This window comes from Vipera berus (genome assembly GCF_964194415.1).
Source record: "Vipera berus genome assembly, chromosome: 2".
Lineage (NCBI taxonomy): Eukaryota > Metazoa > Chordata > Lepidosauria > Squamata > Viperidae > Vipera > Vipera berus.
In genome coordinates, this window is record NC_138203.1 from 26,942,605 (window position 1) to 26,963,990 (window position 21,386).

Here is a 21,386-nt window from a genome sequence, read left to right on the forward strand (position 1 = left end):
ACATGTGTTTTTGGATAGAACCAAAATGTCATTGAGAAACTGAAATCAGAATTTAGAATTACAAAGATTAATGAGACTGTTAATTATGATTAATGTAAATTATGTTGGTTTCAGGATGCCTAACTCTAGATTCTATGTCTTATCTATAGGTATATTAGAAATGATAAGATTCAGAATTGCACAGACTGTAGGGCAACAGATTTTGCTAATTTACCATTCCCATAAGCTTCCTGAAACCTTTTCCAGATTCTTAAGTGATAAGGCAACATAGAACATAGAAAAAATTTGTTGGCTATCCAAGATTAAATTTAAAAATTTTTGTTCTGCAATTTTATTTAAATAAGTATACATTTCCTACCTTATATTTTTTTCACTTAGTAAGAGGATGTAGGATTTTACTCCTTTTACTATTTCCTTCAAATGAGTTCCCTCTACAATTGTTTGCACATTCAATCATAATATCATCCAACTCCCATTCTGTTTTTTCACCTTCTAGACCAACCTTTTTGTTTATGGGACAATAATTGTTAAGATAAATTTACTTGCAAAAAGATAGTCAAATGAAATTACCTAGGCAGAATCAACCCATGCTTTTATTTCCATTGCATATAAAAATTTCATATGAAGGTATCTGACATACAGTACTATTCCATAGGCTGTAAGAGAGGCTAAGAAACCATTGAATTATTTGCAATGTTCGCATACTCTGTCACTCTAAAGACATACCCAAAGGAAACAAAACCAACTGAAAACAACGAAAATATTGTTCAGGAATTCTGTTGTAATAGTGTCCCTTTTATATTGTGAAAAACAAAAAGCAATCGTATTCCTTTGGGCCAGGGCTGCTAAAATCTACAGTTTGTGTCAAGGAGGCGGCTCTGTTTTTCTTGAAAAAGAATCTCTCCTTTCACCAAGCAATCACATGCTACATGGGCTGGGTGCGGGTAGAATAGAGATGAGGTATCTGAACTACAAAGCTTCATGTCCAAGAGCAGCAGTGAGACATACTTCAGGCCATTGTTGATTTTGCCTAAAACAAACAGTAGTGTTTCAATGATGTAGGAAAGCTACAGACGTTCCTGATGCATTCATATGATGCACATTCATTCATACAGAAGTAAGCTTTGGCTGCCTGAAAGCCTTATAGGAGGGAATAGGTCCTGTTTTACAGCACAATACCAATACAGGTCTAATGTGGAGAGCCACTGTATTAAAGATAATGGCTATAATCTGCCTATATGAATTGCCTTGGTATGGACGGAAAGTAACTTTCTTGTTTCAGTGGGGCTTGAGAGCAGTAGCTGCCATTGATTGGTGCTCATTCTTTTTGATTAAGTGGTGGCGGCATTTTCTCCCCCCCCCCTTTACTTTCTCTAAGAAAGGTGAAGAATCCCTCAAGAAAAGCTTTGAAGGGGAATGTATATTCCATTAGAGAGAAGGCATTTATCCAAAAAGAGGTCAGAGTCTGACGGGGGCATCCATGTGGTGTCTCGAAAAAGTCAAGATGGCAGTTTCAATTGCACAGTCTCTTGCCATCTTGCCTTTAAAAAAAAAACCTTTTTCCCAAAACCCAGCTTCAGTGGATCCTAGATAGTGGAAAAGAGAACATTCCTAGATGGGACACAGCTGAAGTCCCTTTTCAAAAAAGCATAGTAGAGATACACCCAGCCCATGTTTGCTACGACCTTTCTTCCAAATGCAGCAAAACAGAAGAAAATTTTGTTTAAAGTTAAGGCACAGCCCTGGGACCAAAGACCTGCAGCTTTTAATTTATATATCTATGTATTCTATCATTTTTCTCAACTCTTCCATAAACAAGCTCTAAGGTGATAAAGGATATATTACACAAGGGAAAAATGTACAAGGGGAGTATGTATACACAATATTAATTCTCTCACCAAGAGTTCCAAATATAGCAACACCATCCTGGCAAGAATGATGTTATAATAAGAACTTATAATTTACAATTAACATTACACTATATACATTACAATAAATACATAGCTGTAAACAGAGACAAACAAGACTTATTACAAGTAAGGTCATTTGGTGAGAAAAAAAAATATGCATGGCACAAAAAAATAAATAAATAAATGCATTGTAAAATAAATGACAAAGCTGTAAAATTCATTTCATTCTCAAGTTTTTTTTTTAAAAAAGCTTTTGAATGTGATTTGTTCTACCTATATTATCTGATCACATTTTTTGAAACAATGACATGAAATCAGAAATCAAAAGGAACAGACACAACATTACCAAGAACAGTAACTTGCAAGCTAAAGTATAAATGCAAACTCAAATTCCTCTTGCCTTTCCCAGATATTCTCTCACTTTCCTTTTCAAAACTGTACCAATGCTTTGCATTTTACTTGTGGCAAAAACGGAGAGCACATGTAAAGTCACCTTTTAATATTTTTTTTCAGCCATGGGTGTGCTATCACACACTTCAGGCAAAATAAAATAAAAGAATAAAACAGAAAAGATTGTACAGTGCATTCAATCCCTGGCTCTAAAAATTATGCTTTCTGTCATTTGATTGTCCATGTGTATGGGTGTATTTTTACACACTACACAATACAGTCTCCATTTTCTTTGAAAGTTTAATCTTACAGTGTGCACTCTAACAAGATCCAGCAATGAATTAAACCTTCTTGAAATTTATAGTTGGGAAATCTTGTTAGAAAGCAAAGATATTTATGTATTTAACAGTTTTTTTTCCTCAGAACTTGCTGGCTCAAGCCAGAGAACACCTTATTGATTAAACTATTAGTGCAGGAAAAAAAATAACCCTTCTATGTCCATTTAGATTTTTGGAATTTATATTGCTTTTTTTTTCATTAAAATTCCAGGCACTCTTGGGGACTGTACAAATGTCAAAGTAGTGAAGGAGAGGCCATGAATTTATGCTAAGAGCAATTTGATGAAAATCTTCTATTCATTTCCCGAGTTGTTTTTTTTTAACAAAAGGCATTAAGAACTAAGAGAGTCAACATATTAAAACATTTTTCAAAAATCCTCATTAGTCAGTGCTTACCATAAGAACTTGATATACAAAACAACCATTAATTCTAAATAAATGAAGGAATAGTTCCATTGATTACAATGAGACTAAAGCCTTATTAATTTAGGCTCGATCCAATCCAATCCTATTTTTGTTTTCAGCGAAACAAGGACTCATGATTCACACCCAGTCCAACAAAATTGCTTTAATACTGGGATTACAATAACTTTGTGCAAAGTTTTTGCATACAGTGAGGAGCTGTTTTATGCAAATGTATGTCAAATATAGAGGATCTATGTGGTCAAGGAAATGTACCATGTTGATAAAGCAGCAAGAATATGTGCCTACTAATGCAACCTGGCAAGAAAAGGCAGCACAGGACAGGTGAGGATGGTCCATTTCAATCCTCACAGATATCAGTCTGCATTAACATCTGCTACTGTGCATAGATTTCCTACACATTATTATAGCTGTATGCTACACCTACAGCCAAATTTAAAATTAGATACGTAAATCCCATTTTAATTAACAACCATAATGGCATGTAATTCTACAATGGATGGCAGTCTACCCTTTGTTCTGGAAATGCTTTTTCTTTCTCACAACCTGTCAGTTTTGTAGGGTAGTGCATTTCCCACAATAGCACAAACCCACTCAAAAAGTTTTTGACGTAACAAAAAATTCCTTAGAAACAGTTTATTCCTGACCTGTTTGCACAAATATAATTTGATGTACTGTGCAATAAAAGTGGCCCATAAGCCTCCAACCAAAGTATTTATTTGTTGGTCTAATAAAGCCATTGGGGCTGAAGACTACTACAATGCTATTGTTCACTCCAACTGTCTCATGGAAAAGGAAATGTTCAGTGATCAGATAAAATACTAGGAAAGTCACACTTATACTGGCCACAGATCTGAAAACCTCAGATCCAAATTTGTCATTCATTTCAACCTTCTAAACCCCAATGCATCTACTATAGGAAGATTGAATCCTAATGGTCCAAATTCCTGTCACTTTTCAATTGTTGCAACCCAAATGTTGGGGAACTGCTACTCTAGTGTTCCACTAGATTTCAAAAATAATTGTTTTGGTTGAGGAGAATTAACTCACAACCATAAACCTTGGATCTGCAGGACTAAGCTATCTGCGAGGCCAAAGAGCTCATAGCAGATAATATATTGCTGCTTTTGGACATTTACAAAGAAAAAAGACAGAAAACAAAGTGTTTTCCTACAATAAGAGGCTGGGTAGGTGGGTGGGTGAGAGAGAGAATTAACAGAACATCATATATGTATCATTGGTCTATAAAACAAAAGGCTATTTTATAACAGTTGAATAAATTGCTATGAAAATCTAAGTGCAAACAAATATAAAATTCAATTTATCCAGTGTAGCATATACATGTACTGAAAACTTGCAAGTTACTCTTTTTTGGGGATAGGAGAAGAGGTAGGAAGAAAAAGCCACTGGCAGATGAAATTCAGAGGGTGTTGCATTCTTTTAAATATAATAACCCAACACATTTAATAATAAAAGTAAACTACAAAAAGATTTCTGTTTTACATATGATACAAAATGCAGACTCTAGTGCAACCATTGAGCTACACCTTTTTCAGTCATGTGTCAGGAAGACTTGAAATTAGAAAAGTATGTGATTTCCACAGCTTCATCTTCCTACTGGTTCATGTTGTATCCTGATATTTGAGTGCATTTATTTTCCACTAGACAACTTGATTCATTTGCTGGTCACTTTCTTCAGATTCTGGTGTTAATCATTAATTGTATGTTATTAATTGCCTCTTCATGAAATTAAAACCTAATACAAAACACACATACAATCTCACACACACACACACTCACATTAGCTTTGGACCAGCCTTTCCTCCTTTTGAAAAACAGCTGTGAGTACTGTCAGTCTTTCATATCAGCCAAGCTGAACTCTTAATTCAACTGTTCTTTGCAGATGTTTTCCTTCATTCTCTGGTGCCATGGAGATGAACAATTCGGGTCACACTAATCCTGAGTGCTGAACTAAGTTTTTGATCAACAAACAACTCTGGCAGATGACAGTGAGGCATGATCACGGTTGTGCCATATGATACGCACTTTGGAAACCATTTTCAGCTTTTAAAAACAGAAAAGGAGAGAGTATAGAGCGCTATGCAGTTAGCATACTGTTACGTGTCAGGAGACCGTTCTTCTAGCACACAAGGTTCTGACTGATTCTCCTCCTCTTCCTCCTCTACCACTTCTTCTCCCACTTGCTCATCAAGTGGAATTTCTGTGGACTCTGAGTCTTGGGTGCAAAGAGTCTTGCAGTCACTGCAGCTGGTATCTTCTTCCACTTGACTTCCACTGTCCTTCTCTGTGTCTGATTCACCATCTTCTTCCAAAGTTAGTTCGAACTGAAATTTTTCAGTTTGTCCTTGTCTACCCTCCTCTTGGTCATCTGGTGCGGGAGAAGGACTCTGAGGGATTGTGCTCTGGTACCATTCACGATTGTCCTCCAAAGTATCTAAGATGTCTTGGGCATCTGGATGGACAAGGTCTGCCCAGGTCTCCCAGAGAGGGTGAACAATGTAGTCTATAAAACCCACCTGTTACAATGTAGAATTAAGGGGAGATGTTATTATAAAGAATGAAGGAATTAAGTTTATCACATTATTTATTAAAATTAGCTTCACAAGAAGTTATCTTTTTATTTAGTCCTTTTCTATATTATTTTTCTTTTAAATAAAAACTCCAATTTTTTTTCATTATTTAATAGACTAGTATTTTATCAACCATTTGTGTAAATATGACCTTGAGGGAAATAAACAAAACCATGTTACAAGCAAAGCCATATTCCTTAAATCATGGGAAACAAGATAGCATTGGGAACAAACTCAGGTAGACTCCTCTCTGATTCACTGAGATATAAGAGGGAGGGGAGATTAAAATCCAATCACTCTTGCAAGATTCCATTAGTATAGCATTGTAATATAGTGTAGCAATGTAATATAGTTCTTGTCTTCCTGTAGAGTCAGTTTCCTGATCTGAGTTATGCTGAATGGCTGACATCAATCAACAGTTATTGCCTATTTCTTTCAAGAGCTTACAGGATTCTCTAAACCAGGGGTAGACAACCTCGGCTCTTTTATGACTCATGGACTTCAACTCCCAGAGTCAGCTATGCTGACTCAGGAATTCTGGGAGTTGAAGTCCATGAGTCATAAAAGAGCCAAGGTTGTCTACCCCTGCTCTAAACCATCTACACTGATTTTTCATCCTTCAATTAAATTATTACCTGTGATTTTTCTACAGATGCATTGTGTTTATCACACATGGGACTTATTTCCATGCCTCTTTCTCTTTCTCGATCTCCCTGACGAAAGAACTCTTCCATTATTCTATCTGTCCATTGGCGATATAACTGGAGTGGCTTTGTTGGATTACTTAGATCTGCACAGTGTACCATATTTTGTAGAACCTAAATTAAACAGGAAAAAATATTGAGAAAACTTGCGGTGTTATTCCACTGGAGACAAAGCTCTTTTTCAATTTGCACATTTGGTGGGTGAGAAAACAGAAATCTTGAAAATACATGGAGTGCAAGGTTTATTCTGAACACCAGCAGGATGATATGCTGTGCGTTTTTCACACTGACATTAATAGCTACCAATTATCTCACATCTATAGCTTTGCCTATATTAAAAAGCCAAAAATGTTGTAAGTGCAAGACTAATCAGTTATGAAGATACGTGGGAATTAATCAAGCCTGTTAACTACCCTCAAGACCAGGAAAAAAAACTTCAGACACTGACATAATAGTCTAAATTAGGATTGGCCTGTAGGCTACATAAGCATTTAAATGAAATTTTGAAAGCCAAACTGCAGAAGTGGGTACCACTGCATATGGAAATATTTAAAATGATTTAAGATTGAAAATTAATTTTAAAATTTAACATGCATACACATTTAAAGTAATTTCATCCTTTCACTGCTAAGTAGAATTTTGTGGGTTAAGAAACATCTCCGCAAACAAAACCAACCAACCAACCAACTAGCCAACCAAAGCAACAGACTGAAACTTCAGACACTCCTACTTGTGCATATATACAAGCATAATGAAAGAGGGCAACAAAATACTGTGGGGACATAATGGATTGCACCTAATCTCTTGACAGTTTATATGTAGTCTCTGGCTGAAAAATCTACATTTCTGTTCCTCTACTAATGGGTATGAGTGATATGATATGGGTATGCAGATGTCTGCACTACTTCACTTGTAACAAGTGTTCCTGCAAGCTGCAAAAGATGTGATTAGAAGAACAAACTGAGTAGTCAATGTAGATTAGCATCATTAAATGAAGAGTCAAGAAAGAGTAAAGTACCTCTGTAAAATGAGGTACCTCATCAAGTTGCCTTGGTGGAGCAGTGGGCTAATGCCTCCTTAAGTAACACCAGCTGCCTGCAATTAGTGCAGGTTCGCATCCCACCAGGCTCAAGGTTGACTCAGCCTTCCATCCTTCCGAGGTAGGTAAAATGAGGACCCAGACTGTTGGGGGCAATTAAGCTGACTTTGTAATAATGCTGCTTGGGGGTGTGTGAAAGCCCTAATAAGCAGCCATATACATAGAATGAGGGCTACTGCTAAGCTTGTAAGCTGCCTTGAGTCTTCGGAGAAGGGCGGGATATAAATGGAATTAAAATAAAAAAAATAAAAATAAAAAAGTGAGAATGCCCTAGAAGCAGCCATAACCAAGAGAATGTTTTTGCAAAAAGTACGGCAGTCAGTCCAAAAAGTCGAGTCACCCAGGTCATCTGAAGGTAATGACGTGAATAAAGAAGATAATTTGTTTAAAATGCAGAGTATCTTACCTGAATCCTATCTGAATAGTTATCAAGAAGTAGAACTCCAGAGCTAGTCACTTTCTTGGTTTCAACCATTGTTTTCAAATCAGCCAATAGATTCATATGCTTAGACATGTCTGTGGCAAGCACCTTGGAGGAGAAAGAAAAGATAAAGGTCACAATAATTGATTCCATCTTAAAGCTATTACATCTTGCTAATGAAATGAAAGAGACAGCCACAGAAAATATCCTAATCAACAGATCTTATGGAAACACAAATTGCATAAATCAGGTATAACATATTTCAAAGTATTCACCCCCCAAAAAAAATTTTTATCTGGTGCATCATTTTGCATTTGAGCTATAGGATGACATAAAAATGAAAGTAATATCAAATTTATCATGAAATGGATCTATAAAAACTGAATACATTAAAAATCATAAATAAATAATGATAAATAAAAATAACTCACGATGTCAATGACCATCTTCCTCAATGATTGCTTCTGCTTTTTTGTCAAGTTCTGGAAAATGTCACAATTCTCTTCCTGCAATAATTTGAACCCAACAGCTAGATGATGGTTTTCCAGGACTGATGAATCATTATACATCAAGGCAAGTTCAGAGTCTGCAAGAAAGTCCCAAGACAGCACTGTTAATAAAATTTGCATTTTTGTTTGATTGTTATACAAGTTATATTTCTGGGTCTTAACATTATTAAGGCATCCAAAACATCCATCTACATTAGAAAAAAACACACCACTATGGCTAATTGCAAATAAAATCTGACAACAGACTTTCCTTCAAGAACAATGCATTCTTCTCTCAGAAAGCATATTTTTCACAATTGTCATTTATCCTGCTGAAATGTTATCTGCCATGCTGACAGAGCTTCAGTATCCTTTTGTTTCTATTGTTTGGTGGCGAGCACTAATGGAAGCAGAAGACTCATTAATAAGATGCAGATTGCAATTAGACAACCCATGACTTGTTGGATCATTCTTTCAAAGATATTTCCTTACCTAAACAGAAAAACAGAATGACCACATGCAAATTGCTATTGTTTTGGTTTGAAAAATTAAAGAAAACATCATTTTATTCAAGAAGAAAGATGTCTAGCAAGACAAATATAGATGCTTTTCATTTAATGAAGGATGCTTTAAGAATACTGGTTTACATTTCTTTCTCCTTGGCTTAAAGTGACATACAGCTGACCATGCTAGAATACTGGTTTCTCCAGATAAATCAGAACATTCTCCATGATTTGTCCCTCTGGTTTATATATAGTGAGAGCAAAGAATGACAGTATAGGAAACTATGTATGCTGAAGAGGGACAACTTCACCTTCTGATAAATTGACTGCAATTCTTGGAATCATGACAATGTCATTTTGAATGCATCAAAGTTTATAACTGATACAGTGAGATTCCTGTGGAGTTCTTTCATCATCGTATGCATTCCTTTGGAAAGCTTTGGAAGATCCAAGTTCCTCATTAAAAGGATGGCAGATCTTCAATTCCAGTTTATCTGATAGCAATCCAAAGAGTTCACTTGAATCAAAGAGTTCTGTGGGAAACTGAGTAGCTTTAGCTCTGTGACAGAATGTGCATATGAAGATACAGTTTTGGGAGAGTTTTGGTGACACAGAGCTTTTCCAGAAAGAGGTCCAGAAGAAGACACTGTGCAGTCCTGAGCTGGATGGGGGAGGGGAAAAGAGTCCAGAGTAGAATCTATTCTCCCCCCTCCAGCTCAGTAATGATATAATGGTGGATTTGCCCTTGAATAAACACAGGATTCCATCCATTCCTCATTCAAATGAGTTTTTTTGGCACCAAAGGGTTCATTTGGAACAGGCAGTTGTATTAGCTAATGTTCTTCCTGAACCTGTTTGCGATAGGTTCACTATTGCTATATAAATTGAGAAGTTCATTAGGCAAATTGCCTATCCTGACCCTTCCCTTCATATAGCAGAAACGGGTGGTTTTTCCAGGAAATAGAAATTTATAACAGTGAGTGCAGACTTTGGCCATGGTACCAACATCAGCAGAAATATTACATTGTGCAAGTTGTGCATTTTGCCTTGCTCTTTCTGCTGAAATGTTGATGTTGAAGGCAGATGTAGTCACATTGAGGAACTCTTTCAGCAATAAATGTCTGCCACACATCCTGAAGTTCATCTTTGTTTTCCTCCTCTGTCTTTTCTTGTCTCCTCATTCTGTACTTTTCCTTTTGGTTCAGCAGAAATACAGCCCTTTCATTCTGTTTCTTTATCTCTCGCACTCCTTGTTGCCACATCGCAGTGATGTTTGGTGTCATCTCTTCACCATGATGTTTCCCCTCTATTTATACCTTGCATGTTGATGATATTTTATTTATTTATTTATTTACAATATTATACATTGCCATTCTTACCTCAGAACAGTTTAAAATAGGATCATATGACCTATGACCTAGGGAAGAGAAGAAGGGGATGACAGAGAATGAGGTGGCTGGATGGAGTCACTGAAGCAGTAGGCGTGAGCTTAAATGGACTCCAGAAGATGGTAGAGGACAGGAAGGCCTGGAGGAATATTGTCCATGGGGTTGCGATGGGTCAGACACGACTTTGCAGCTAACCACTAGACCTCCTGAAGGTTGTGACTGATCTATCTGATCTCCAGTGGCCAAAGGAGGGAACAGACTACACTCAGTTTCATAATAAGAAGTAGTTGAAAACAGGATGGGCAAGGACTGTGGTACATAATAGGTAATGTATTTGTCTGACACTAGAGACAGCCAGTTTCTACTCTACTTGTAGGCATAGAAGTTCACTTGGTGACTTTCCCATCTACTTCACAAGTTTGTGAAGAAATATAGAAGAAGGGATGTATATACATACAAAGTGGTCCATTCTCCTGAATGGAATATAGATGCATGCGCATGTTGTGTGCCACAGCAGAGGGCACATAAAGCAATAAAAACATCCAGGCCTTTCTTCAGGCACTTGTTTCCTTAAGAGCCACATGATAAATCAATTTCTTGCTAATAGGTGGGAGAGGGAGTGATAGATTGCGAGAATGGCTGGGAAACTGCCACAGAATTTGAACAAGAAGATCATATGCAGCAGCCCAGCAGTGTAGCAGCAGCCAGTAGCAGTGAAGCAGCCACGACCTCCCCTAATTTCATTCTCTTGGGAAATATGGATCCCAATTTTGGATGTATTATGTAAGTTAGCCCATTTGAGGTACCTTTGTTCAAAAATTGTTCTCTATGATTCACTACTTCATCCACGTAAAGGTCATGACAACAAGAGTTTTAATAGTACAGAGATTCCAAATGGGCCAGAGAACCCAAGAAAAAAATATAGAGCAGTGAATTTCAAACTCACCATAAGATTTGTGGCCTTCAATTCTCAGAATTCCACCGTAACCACACATATCTTAGAGCTACCAAGTTTGAGAAACATTGATCAAGAGGAATAAGTAGCATTCAGGGACCTCCAACAATCTATCACAAGAAAGCTGCCTTAGATTTCCCAGTTGCTTGAAACCCATTGACAAGTAACAATGGAAAGACCTTGAATATCCAGCTGACTGAGTGAACAGGAAAACCCATTCCTCAATTTCCCATTGTAAGAAAGAGATGCTGGACTAAAAATATACTTTTAATGATTGGCCACATGATGTATGCAGAAACTACATATCCAAAACCATTTTTTTAAAAAATCCCCTCTTGTTGCATGTTCAAAGAATCTCAAGTATACAGACAGTTAGTAGTGCCAGAAATAAACTAACTTACTTGTGTTGATAAGAAATTGGTTTGAAACTCCAGGATGGTCAACATCGTGTATTGCACTGGCAAAAATAGCAGCTAGAATCTCCAAGTCTGTGAAAACAGCCTAAAAGAAAAAAAGAGGAAATATTTAGGAATAAGATAGTGGAACAGAGAAGAATGACTAATGGAGAAAATGCTTTAAGTCAGACATGTCAAACACAAGGCCCGGGGGCCGGATCCGGCCCGCGAAGTGGTTTCATGTGGCCCGCGAAGCCATCCTGGAAATAGTGAGGGAATGGCCCCCATTGCCTTGGCCCTGGCCCAGAGACCCTCCTTCTGCCAGAGACCCTCAGATCTGTCCCAGTCCTGCCCAGGCCCCCATAGACACCCTTGATGCGAACGATGTAGAGCTGGCCACGCCCACCCAGTAGGCCATATGCACTCTAGCCACGCCCACCCAGGCGACACCTGCCCGGCCCTCTGAGGGCAACCGCAATGCTGATGCGGCCCTCAATGAAATTGAGTTTGACACCCCTGCTTTAAGTGAAACAGAACTGCACTGGTCCTCTACCCATTTAGGTTTGGATCTGTACTAGTACAAACACTTCAGTTCTTATTATGTTTTTCTGAAAAAACAAAGATTAAAGTCCAATTTACAAAATGTTTTTATAATAAAGTATCAAATGTTGATATCTTCAAATTAAAGTTATTTTCTCAGTAACTAATCATTTGCCTAGCCACCTTGGTGTGTTGCGTGACATGAAAGTAGGTTTTACAAGTACTTTTTTTTTAATTTCACCCATATATTGTCGACTTACTTCCAAAGCTGGGGTTGATAAAAGCACATGTGTTGACTGTACAACATCAGCAGCATGTATATTGTTGTGATATGCCACATCTGCATGATAATGGTCCTCCAGCGTCATCAAATAGGTTATTAAGATATCCGGTGGAATTTTAAATGTTTTTAGCAAATCCCGTTCCTGCAGTTACAGAAAGAAAAGTAATTGAGGGTGAAGGTTGGTTCTCCAAGCTTGTGGCTTGGTTTCCAAAAGTTTCATTACCAGGCTAAGTAATATTTTCAGCAGAGTTTAGGGGATGTCAGTGTCAGTGTTCTTGTATTTATAAGGGCTTCAGGTGTGGGTGTGTCAAGTGAAGTCTTGTGATGGGTCAGGTGTGAGTCATCAGTGATGGGTCTTGTGATGGGGAGGTTACATCAGCTCAGGGTCATTGGTAGATGAACTGCTGGTGTTGGGGGGGGCTTGCGTGGGTTGGTTGAGGGTTGGTAATGTTTCTGTTTAGCTGTGTGGTTGATTTGGATTCTGAGGGGCTCATATGCTGGTTTTAAGTCAATGTGTCTGGTGATGGAATTGCTTGTGGAGTGCCAGGCTTTGATGAATTCACGAGCATGGCGGGTGGTAGTGTAGCCGATGGTTTTTATGTTGCTCCAATCAAATTGCTGTTGTTTAGTATCGGTGTGGGTAGAGAAAAGTAATTGCTAATACAACCTCTAGAAAAGGGGAAAAAAATTCCTCTTAAACATACCTGAAAAATTGTATACATGATGACTGTCAAAGGACGGTTCCCAGAAAATTCGGCTATTTTAAATACTTGGAGGCCCCATTTATTTACATCTTCTAGCTCCTGATGTAAAATCACACAAAAAACAGAAACCGTTACCCTGGCGTTGCAATAGAGTTTGCATAAAACATCTGCTCTTGACTTTCTTTGTATTCTACATCTTTGCAACTAATTTTTCAGATTTTAAATAAGAAGTAGAACTGTTGCTCCAAACTGCATGCACTAAAATGCTTCAGTATTGCCTTGATGCTCTAACAGAGCAAAGAGCATGAGGAAATACTCCAGGGAATGACACTACCTTACTCTAACCTATGTTTTGGGAATATTCTTTTAAGTTTAAAAATAATCAAAATAAATTATTTTTCCTTAAGACTTTTTTTGCTACTTTATTTATATTCAAACACGGCATCTGAATTTTTGTTAAATTCTATAGGTGTTTTTTTAAAAAAAAAATCTGTTTGATTTCTGCAGTTACACAGTTCTAATGCACAATGTGCTACTGAAAAACTGAATCAGAATATTTAGCTGTACAAAATCAGTGTGTGTGATTTAATACACATAACATATAAATTCGTATAAACAAAAATGAATGCATGTAAATATTTGTGAATGTAGTGTTGTAATTATATTTGGATCTAAGTTACAGATACTGAATCAGCTGGAAATCAGCATTGCTCTTACCTTAGCTAGAATATCTTCTTGATCTGTTTTGACTCCAAATTTGGGGATGCTAGAATTTGTTAAGCTGGAGCTGTGCATCAACTTTTTTACTCCACTGATTTGAGACATAGGCCGTTTCTTTTTCTCTTTTTCTTTCTGTGTTGGAGATGGGATTTCCACTTCATGCTGCTTATCTTTTAAAGAAGAAAAAAAGATCTATATTTTATTTGCAAATTACAGCTACCTTGTAAGAAATAACATTAGGAGCAGCATAGCTTTTCATAAGAATGTCCTTCAAAATCATTTTGAAATAAGACGGTGCAAATCACCATCTAACCTATTAACTTGTTCTTTTTCTAGTTTCGCCTTAGCTATGAAAAACAGCTAGGTAACTTTGGGCTAGTCACTCTTTCTTTTGGCCCAATTCACCTCACAGGGTTGTTGTCGTCAGAACAATAGGAGGAGGAAGGCATATTGGACATATTTGTCATCCTGAGTTATTTACAAAAACAACAAAGGCAGGATATAAGTTAAATAAATAAATAACTGCATGAAAAGGTTCAAGACCACTTTAGTATTAGATTTAAGCAATCTTACATTCTTTCAGTAGTGCAGCAATAACAACTTTACATACAGCTACAAAACCTAATGATGTTGATATAAAACAGCTTGAATATTATAAACTAAAAAGTGAAACAAGCAGCCATTAGGTTCTTAGGTCCAAATAATTTCTTTTCAGTTCTGATTTTTAGGAATTTGTTTATATTATTTTATGCTTTCTTAAATCTTGGGTGAAGTTATCCCATTATTGTAGTTTGAGTGGAGATCTGAAATCAGTATCTCCCATGTCTCAAACCTAACCTATCACAAGATTGTCTCTGAAGTGCAGTGATAATTATGAGTTGATGAATGTGGTTGTTTTTACAAATATTAATTCAAAAATATTTGGCTCACAGTCCAATTTATCTTGCAAATCACAGATTTTTGGTATCTGTCAACATATTGTTGTTACTGAAAATGAGGCAAAATAAACCAATTTTGTGCTACTGCAATGAGCATAACTAGGACATGATTTACTCCAATTACACTGACCAAAATAGAAAATAACAGGTAATTGAGCATAAGAAGCTGGAATGAACAAATGAAAATAAATAATAAAGCAGTTACAATATCATATTTATTTAAAAAGAAAAGTTCTATGAAGCTATGAGCTATGCCGTGCAGGGCCACCCAAGACGGAAAGGTCATAGCAGAGAGTTCTGACAAAACGTGATCCACTGGAGAAGGAAATGGCAAACCACTCCAGTATCTTTGCCATGAAAACCCTATGGACAGTACCAAAAGGCAAAACGATATGACGCTGGAAGATGAGCCCCTCAGGTCGGAAGGCGTCCAATATGCTACTGGGGAAGAGCAGAGGGCTAGTACTAGTAGTGCCAGAAAGAATGAAGCGACTGGGCCAAAGCCGAAAGGACGCTCAGCTGTGGATATGTCTGGTGGTGAAAGGAAAGTCCGATGCTGTAAAGATTCTTTCTCCATAGGAACCTGGAATGTAAGATCCATGAATCAAGGAAAGCTGGACGTGGTCAAACAAGAGATGACAAGACTAGACATCGACATCTTAGGTATCAGCGAACTAAAATGGACAGGAATGGGTGAATGTAATTCAGATAACCATCAGGTATACTACTGCGGGCAAGAATCCCTCAGAAGAAATGGAGTAGCCTTCATAGTCAATAAAAAAGTAGGAAAAGCAATACTGGGATACAACCCTCAAAATGACAGAATGATCTCAGTTCGAATCCAAGGCAAACCATTCAATATCACAGTAGTCCAAGTCTATGCCCCAACCACCAGTGCTGAAGAGGATGAAATTGACCGGTTCTATGAAGCCCTACAGCACCTTATAGAACTAACACCCAAAAATGATGTCCTTATCATCATGGGAGATTGGAATGCTAAAGTAGGAAGCCAAAAGATAACTGGAATAACAGGCAAGTTTGGCCTTGGAGTACAAAATGAAGCAGGGCACAGGCTGATAGAATTTTGTCAAGAGAATACGATGGTCATAGCAAACACTCTTTTCCAACAACCCAAGAGATGGCTCTACACATGGACATCACCAGACGGTCAACACAGAAATCAGATTGACTATATGCTCTGCAGCCAAAGATGGAGAAGCTCTATACAGTCAGTAAAAACAAGACCAGGAGCTGACTGTGGCTCAGACCATGAGCTTCTTGTTGCAAAGTTTAGGCTTAAATTAAAGAAAGTAGGGGAAAGCGCTAGGCCAGTCAGGTATGAATTAAATCATATCCCTGTTGAATATACAGTAGAGGTGACAAATAGATTTAAAGAATTAGATCTGATAGACAGAGTGCCTGAAGAACTATGGACAGAGGTTCGCAACATTGTACAACAGGTAGCAACCAAAACCATCCCAAAGAAAAAGAAATGCAAGAAAGCAAAATGGCTGTCTGAGGAAGCTTTGCAAACAGCTGAGGAAAGGAGGGAAGTGAAAGGCAAGGGAGAAAAAGAAAGATATGCCCAATTAAATGCAGAATTCCAAAGAATAGCTAGAAGAGATAAGAATGCCTTCTTAAATGAACAATGCAAAGAAATAGAAGAAAACAATAGAATAGGGAGGACCAGAGATCTTTTCAAGAAAATTGGAGAGATGAAGGGAACGTTTCATGCAAAAATGGGCATGATAAAGGACCAAAATGGCAGGGACCTAACAGAGGCAGAAGAGATTAAGAAGAGGTGGCAAAATTACACAGAAGAACTATACAAGAATGAGCTTAACGTCCCTGATAATCACAATGAGGTGGTCACTGACCTCGAGCCAGACATCCTAGAATGTGAAGTGAAGTGGGCCTTAGAGAAGCTGAGCAACAACAAAGCTAGTGGAGGTGACAGTATTCCAGCTGAGCTATTCAAAATCTTAAAAGACGATGCAGTAAAAGTGCTACACTCAATTTGCCAGCAAATTTGGAAAACTCAACAGTGGCCACAGGACTGGAAAAGATCAGTTTACATTCCAATTCCAAAGAAAGGCAGTGCCAAAGAATGTTCAAACTATCGCACCATTGCACTCATTTCTCATGCTAGTAAAGTTATGCTTAAAATTCTACAAGCTAGACTCCAGCAGTATGTGGATCGAGAACTACCAGAAGTACAGGCAGGATTTCGAAGAGGCAGAGGAACTAGAGATCAAATTGCTAACATACGCTGGATCATGGAGAAAGCTAGAGAGTTCCAGAAAAACATCTACTTCTGCTTCATTAACTATGCTAAAGCCTTTGATTGTGTGGATCATAACAAACTGTGGCAAGTCCTTAAAGAGATGGGCATACCAGACCATCTTATTTGTCTCTTGAGAAACCTATATGTGGGCCAAGAAGCAACAGTGAGAACTGGACACGGAACCACTGATTGGTTCAAAATTGGGAAAGGAGTCCGGCAAGGCTGTATACTGTCGCCTTGCCTATTTAACTTATATGCAGAGCACATCATGAGAAAGGCAGGGCTAGATGAATCAAAAATTGGAATTAAGATTGCCGGAAGAAACATCAACAACCTAAGATATGCAGATGATACCACTCTAATGGCAGAAAGTGAAGAGGAACTAAAGAGCCTCTTGTTGCGAGTGAAGAAGGAGAGTGCAAAAGTTGGGTTGAAACTAAACATTAAGAAAACCAAGATCATGGCATCCGGCCCTCTCAATTCCTGGCAAATAGATGGGGAAGAAATGGAGGTAGTGACAGATTTTATTTTCCTGGGCTCCAAGATTACTGCAGATGGGGACTGTAGCCAAGAAATTAAAAGACGCTTGCTCCTGGGGAGGAAAGCCATGGCAAATCTAGACAGCACACTAAAAAGCAGAGACATCACCCTGTCAACAAAAGTGCGTATAGTCAAGGCTATGGTCTTCCCAGTTGCAATGTATGGCAGTGAAAGCTGGACCATACGAAAGGCTGAGTGCCAAAGAATTGAGGCCTTTGAACTATGGTGCTGGAGAAGACTCCTGCGAGTCCCTTGGACTGCAAGGCGATCAAACCGGTCAGTCCTAGAGGAGATCAACCCTGACTGCTCTTTAGAAGGCCAGATCCTGAAGCTAAAACTCAAATACTTTGGCCACCTAATGAGAAGGAAGGACTCACTGGAGAAGAGCCTAATGCTGGGAAAGATTGAGGGCAATAGAAGAAGGGGACAACAGAGAATGAGGTGGCTGGATGGAGTCACTGAAGCAGTAGGCGTGAGCTTAAATGGACTCCAGAAGATGGTAGAGGACAGGAAGGCCTGGAGGAACATTGTCCATAGGGTCGCGATGGGTCGGACACGACTTCGCAACTAACAACAACAACTGTAAAGAGTAGAGGATGTTTTTGATAGCCTTCCTTTTGAGCAGATATAATGCACACATTCTAACATTATCTTGAAACAAGGTAATGTGAGTAATTATTAATGAGCTCATACTAAGTTGATCCCAGATGAACAATGGCATTCTCTGATCCTGTGATATAAGATTGTTTTGCATACACATGCTGAACCGGTGGGTAACAGAAAATCAGGATCAGGATCACTATTCTAGCTCTTAATCTCCATAGTAGAGGTAAAAATAAAAAATTCCCCACTGCCACAATTGATGGCAACAAACATAATTGTGCTATACCTGACACTAGATTATTGTTCTCCAATCTAATAGTCTCATATGTGTTGTATTATTACTCTTATAAACTCTTGACAGTCAGCACCAGCATATACTTTCTAGATATGGGAGAGGTTCCCTCTCAAAGTTCCTCTTATGCAAATTAGACATAGAAATTAAATCTGGCCAGGAGTGTGAAATCTATTTAAGACCTTCAACTCTAATGGTGGTTTTGTAAGAGTATCAACATGGAACCAAAACCACTTATATTATATAAGGAATCTATGTCAATTTTTCCTTGCATAAAAAGTTCATTGCTAACTGCAAAAAAAAAAAAAAATTCACTCCAATCAGTTCTTTCTCAAATTCTTATTTTTCCCCCTAATAATACTGTATCATATTCTCGATGTTGTCAAATCTGTAAAAAACATGTGATGAAATACTGTTTTCTATTTGGAGACTCTTTTTTCTCCCTTTCCTCTAGATTAATGCTAACAAGAAAAAAAAAGCATGATGCATGTACAAAATATTTAAGAACTGCATTCATCAGTCTAGAAATGGGGGAAAATCTATTGCCACATGTATGTGTTGGCACAGATCTTTTCTTTAATCTTTTAGATTAGGCTAGCATTTACTGGAAAAAGCAGAGAATTCTGATCAGATTGCTACCGACAAGTGAAAATGTCACCAATTTTCAGCCAGAGGCAGTCAGCCCTCTCCTATTCCTTTACTGATCACCAATTAAATAAAACAGGGGGGGGGGAGAAGGATTTGAACTGGCACAAACCAACAGCAGCTGAAATATAATGACTCATGTGTATGCTTTGATGTTTATAACTTCAGTCATATGAACAAAGTTTAGAACCATCAAAAGAAAGGACTCTAAAGCAAGATGTCAGATGCATTCAAGTGAAAGGAAATATTAGAGGGGTCATGGAATTCCAAGGGATTTCCTAAGGTTTCTTTCAAAGTGAGCAAATCTTATGAATGAAGGCAAATATACATGTCCCAGGATAATGTTGCAGGATCCAATCTGGGTTGGTCACTGGAACCAGAGGTTTTGTCTTCCATGCTGTTTTATTATTAATTTTATTATTTAAATTTATATACCGCCCTATTCCCGTAGGACTCAGGGAGGTTTACAGGGAAATTAAAATACATAGTATACAATTAAAATCAATTAAAACTATTAATTAAATTACAGTCCCTGAAGTTAAACTAAAACCCAATTAAATTAAATTAAATTACAACCCCTCAGTCTGGGCCAAACAGCTCGAAGAACCAGGTTTTCAGGTCCTGGCGAAATGAGCAAAGGTCGGGGGCAGTCCTGTGTTCCGTGGGAAGTTGGTTCCATAGGGCCGGCATGCCCACAGAGAACGCCCTTCCCCTGGGAATAACCCACCGGCATTCCTTAACCGGCAGTACCCTGAGAAGGCCCTCCCTGTGGGAGTGCACAGGACGATGGGAAGTTGATGCCGGCAGCAGGTGTTCCCTTAGATAATCCGGACCCAAGCCATTTAGGGCTTTATAGGTCATTACCAGCACCTTGAATCTCAGGTGTGCTGGAACCCATCTTTAGGGAACTTTTCTCTAGCAGAGTGTGAATCTGTTATGCACATGGTATTTATAGTGGCTTTTTAGATGTTGTTTGGGCTATGTTGATGGCTGGCTTTTAAGCCATTAGCTGTCATTTGCTTGTGCTGCCCAGCCCTCGCCTTCTAAGTACTTGATAGGCTCGTGGTAAATCAGCACTCCTGTTGACTGACGAGGTGCCTGTTTCCCAGGCTTCAATCACTTCCTTGGCTGTTTTTGTGCCTGCTTGTCCAACAATTTTAGTAGCTGAAAAAATGAATGTGTGTCCTTGTTCATTGCAGTGTAAGGCTACCAATGAGTTCCGGTATCTTTGTCAGATCGCTGAGCAAACCTTGCTTCTCCTTATCTCAAACAATTTCCTTTCCAGAGATATAATTATGCAATTATTTAGTGGCCCTATCGTGCTCTATTCAAAAGGAAGTAACCTATCTCTAATTTAAAATTCAATAATTTTAAAAAAATCAATAAAACATGATCCAGAGTTGTTCAGATTAAGTATCCTTAATGGTAACTTTGTGCAAGGTTTTAAGGCCTTCATTGGTAATAAGAAAAGGGAAAAGTCATTTATAAAGTCTTTTATAAGACTTTAACAAGAAAACTGGTGGGTTGTGGTACTGTTCTTCACATATCTTCATTACTGCACATGAAGGATTGCTTCATCACTACCATCCTGCATGCAGATATTTTTTTATCATTAAAAAAAAGTCCTGCTGGAGCTCATCAAGTGTCTTTTAGTTTGATAGTGTGACCCATAACACCTAACCAGGTGTTTGTAGGAAGCACAAAAAAAGATTTATAAAGAAGAAATTCTTCTATGTATTCATTTCTATAGGTAAGCACATTTCCATTTTTTTCAAGCTTCCTGGAAATTGTCTAATTTTTATTGCCAAGGGTCATAAAATCCAGTTTTCTATCTAATCCTCTGGATAATGAAAGAGATGAATTTTCAAAACATTTTTTTTTTCGTTTTGGATCTGAATCACAAGAAAGAGAAACCTATAACATCAATAGGAAAAGTTCTAGTCATTTTTTTCATTTCCATCATGCATTATTTTCCACATGTTGTTGGTTGGCCCAAATATCTGGGCAACAAACTATTATCTGGAAGTATTGAGACCAAACTGAGAAGTAGCCACAATGGCAATAGTGCATGACTTGATAAATTTCTTGTGCAAATGTTTAGGCCTGGTTTTATATTCCTTTGCATAATCCAGTAATGTCATGGATCTTGTATTATATAATTTTGATGGAGGCCATCCCCAGTTCATTGTGTGAAGAATCCTAGTCTGCAATAAGATCCTGGATACTTCTGCT

General features: G+C 37.9%; 1 protein-coding gene across 6 annotated transcripts in view; it reads right to left on the reverse strand.

Annotated features, from left to right (window-relative positions):
• Nucleotides 1-589: 589 nt before the first annotated feature.
• Nucleotides 590-21,386, reverse strand: part of PDE4D (phosphodiesterase 4D) — a gene marked incomplete at its 5' end in the record, with an annotated part of 761,328 nt that continues 740,531 nt past the window's right edge. For all 6 annotated transcript variants that reach the window (XM_081318714.1, XM_081318718.1, XM_081318715.1 and 3 more), the window contains 8 exons: nt 590-5,598; nt 6,288-6,470; nt 7,862-7,984; nt 8,308-8,462; nt 11,612-11,711; nt 12,406-12,570; nt 13,133-13,231; nt 13,850-14,022. In XM_081318714.1, coding sequence (XP_081174840.1) covers nt 5,179-5,598; nt 6,288-6,470; nt 7,862-7,984; nt 8,308-8,462; nt 11,612-11,711; nt 12,406-12,570; nt 13,133-13,231; nt 13,850-14,022 — 1,418 coding nt within the window. In that variant the 3' untranslated portion in view covers nt 590-5,178. The remainder of the gene's footprint in view (nt 5,599-6,287; nt 6,471-7,861; nt 7,985-8,307; nt 8,463-11,611; nt 11,712-12,405; nt 12,571-13,132; nt 13,232-13,849; nt 14,023-21,386) is intronic.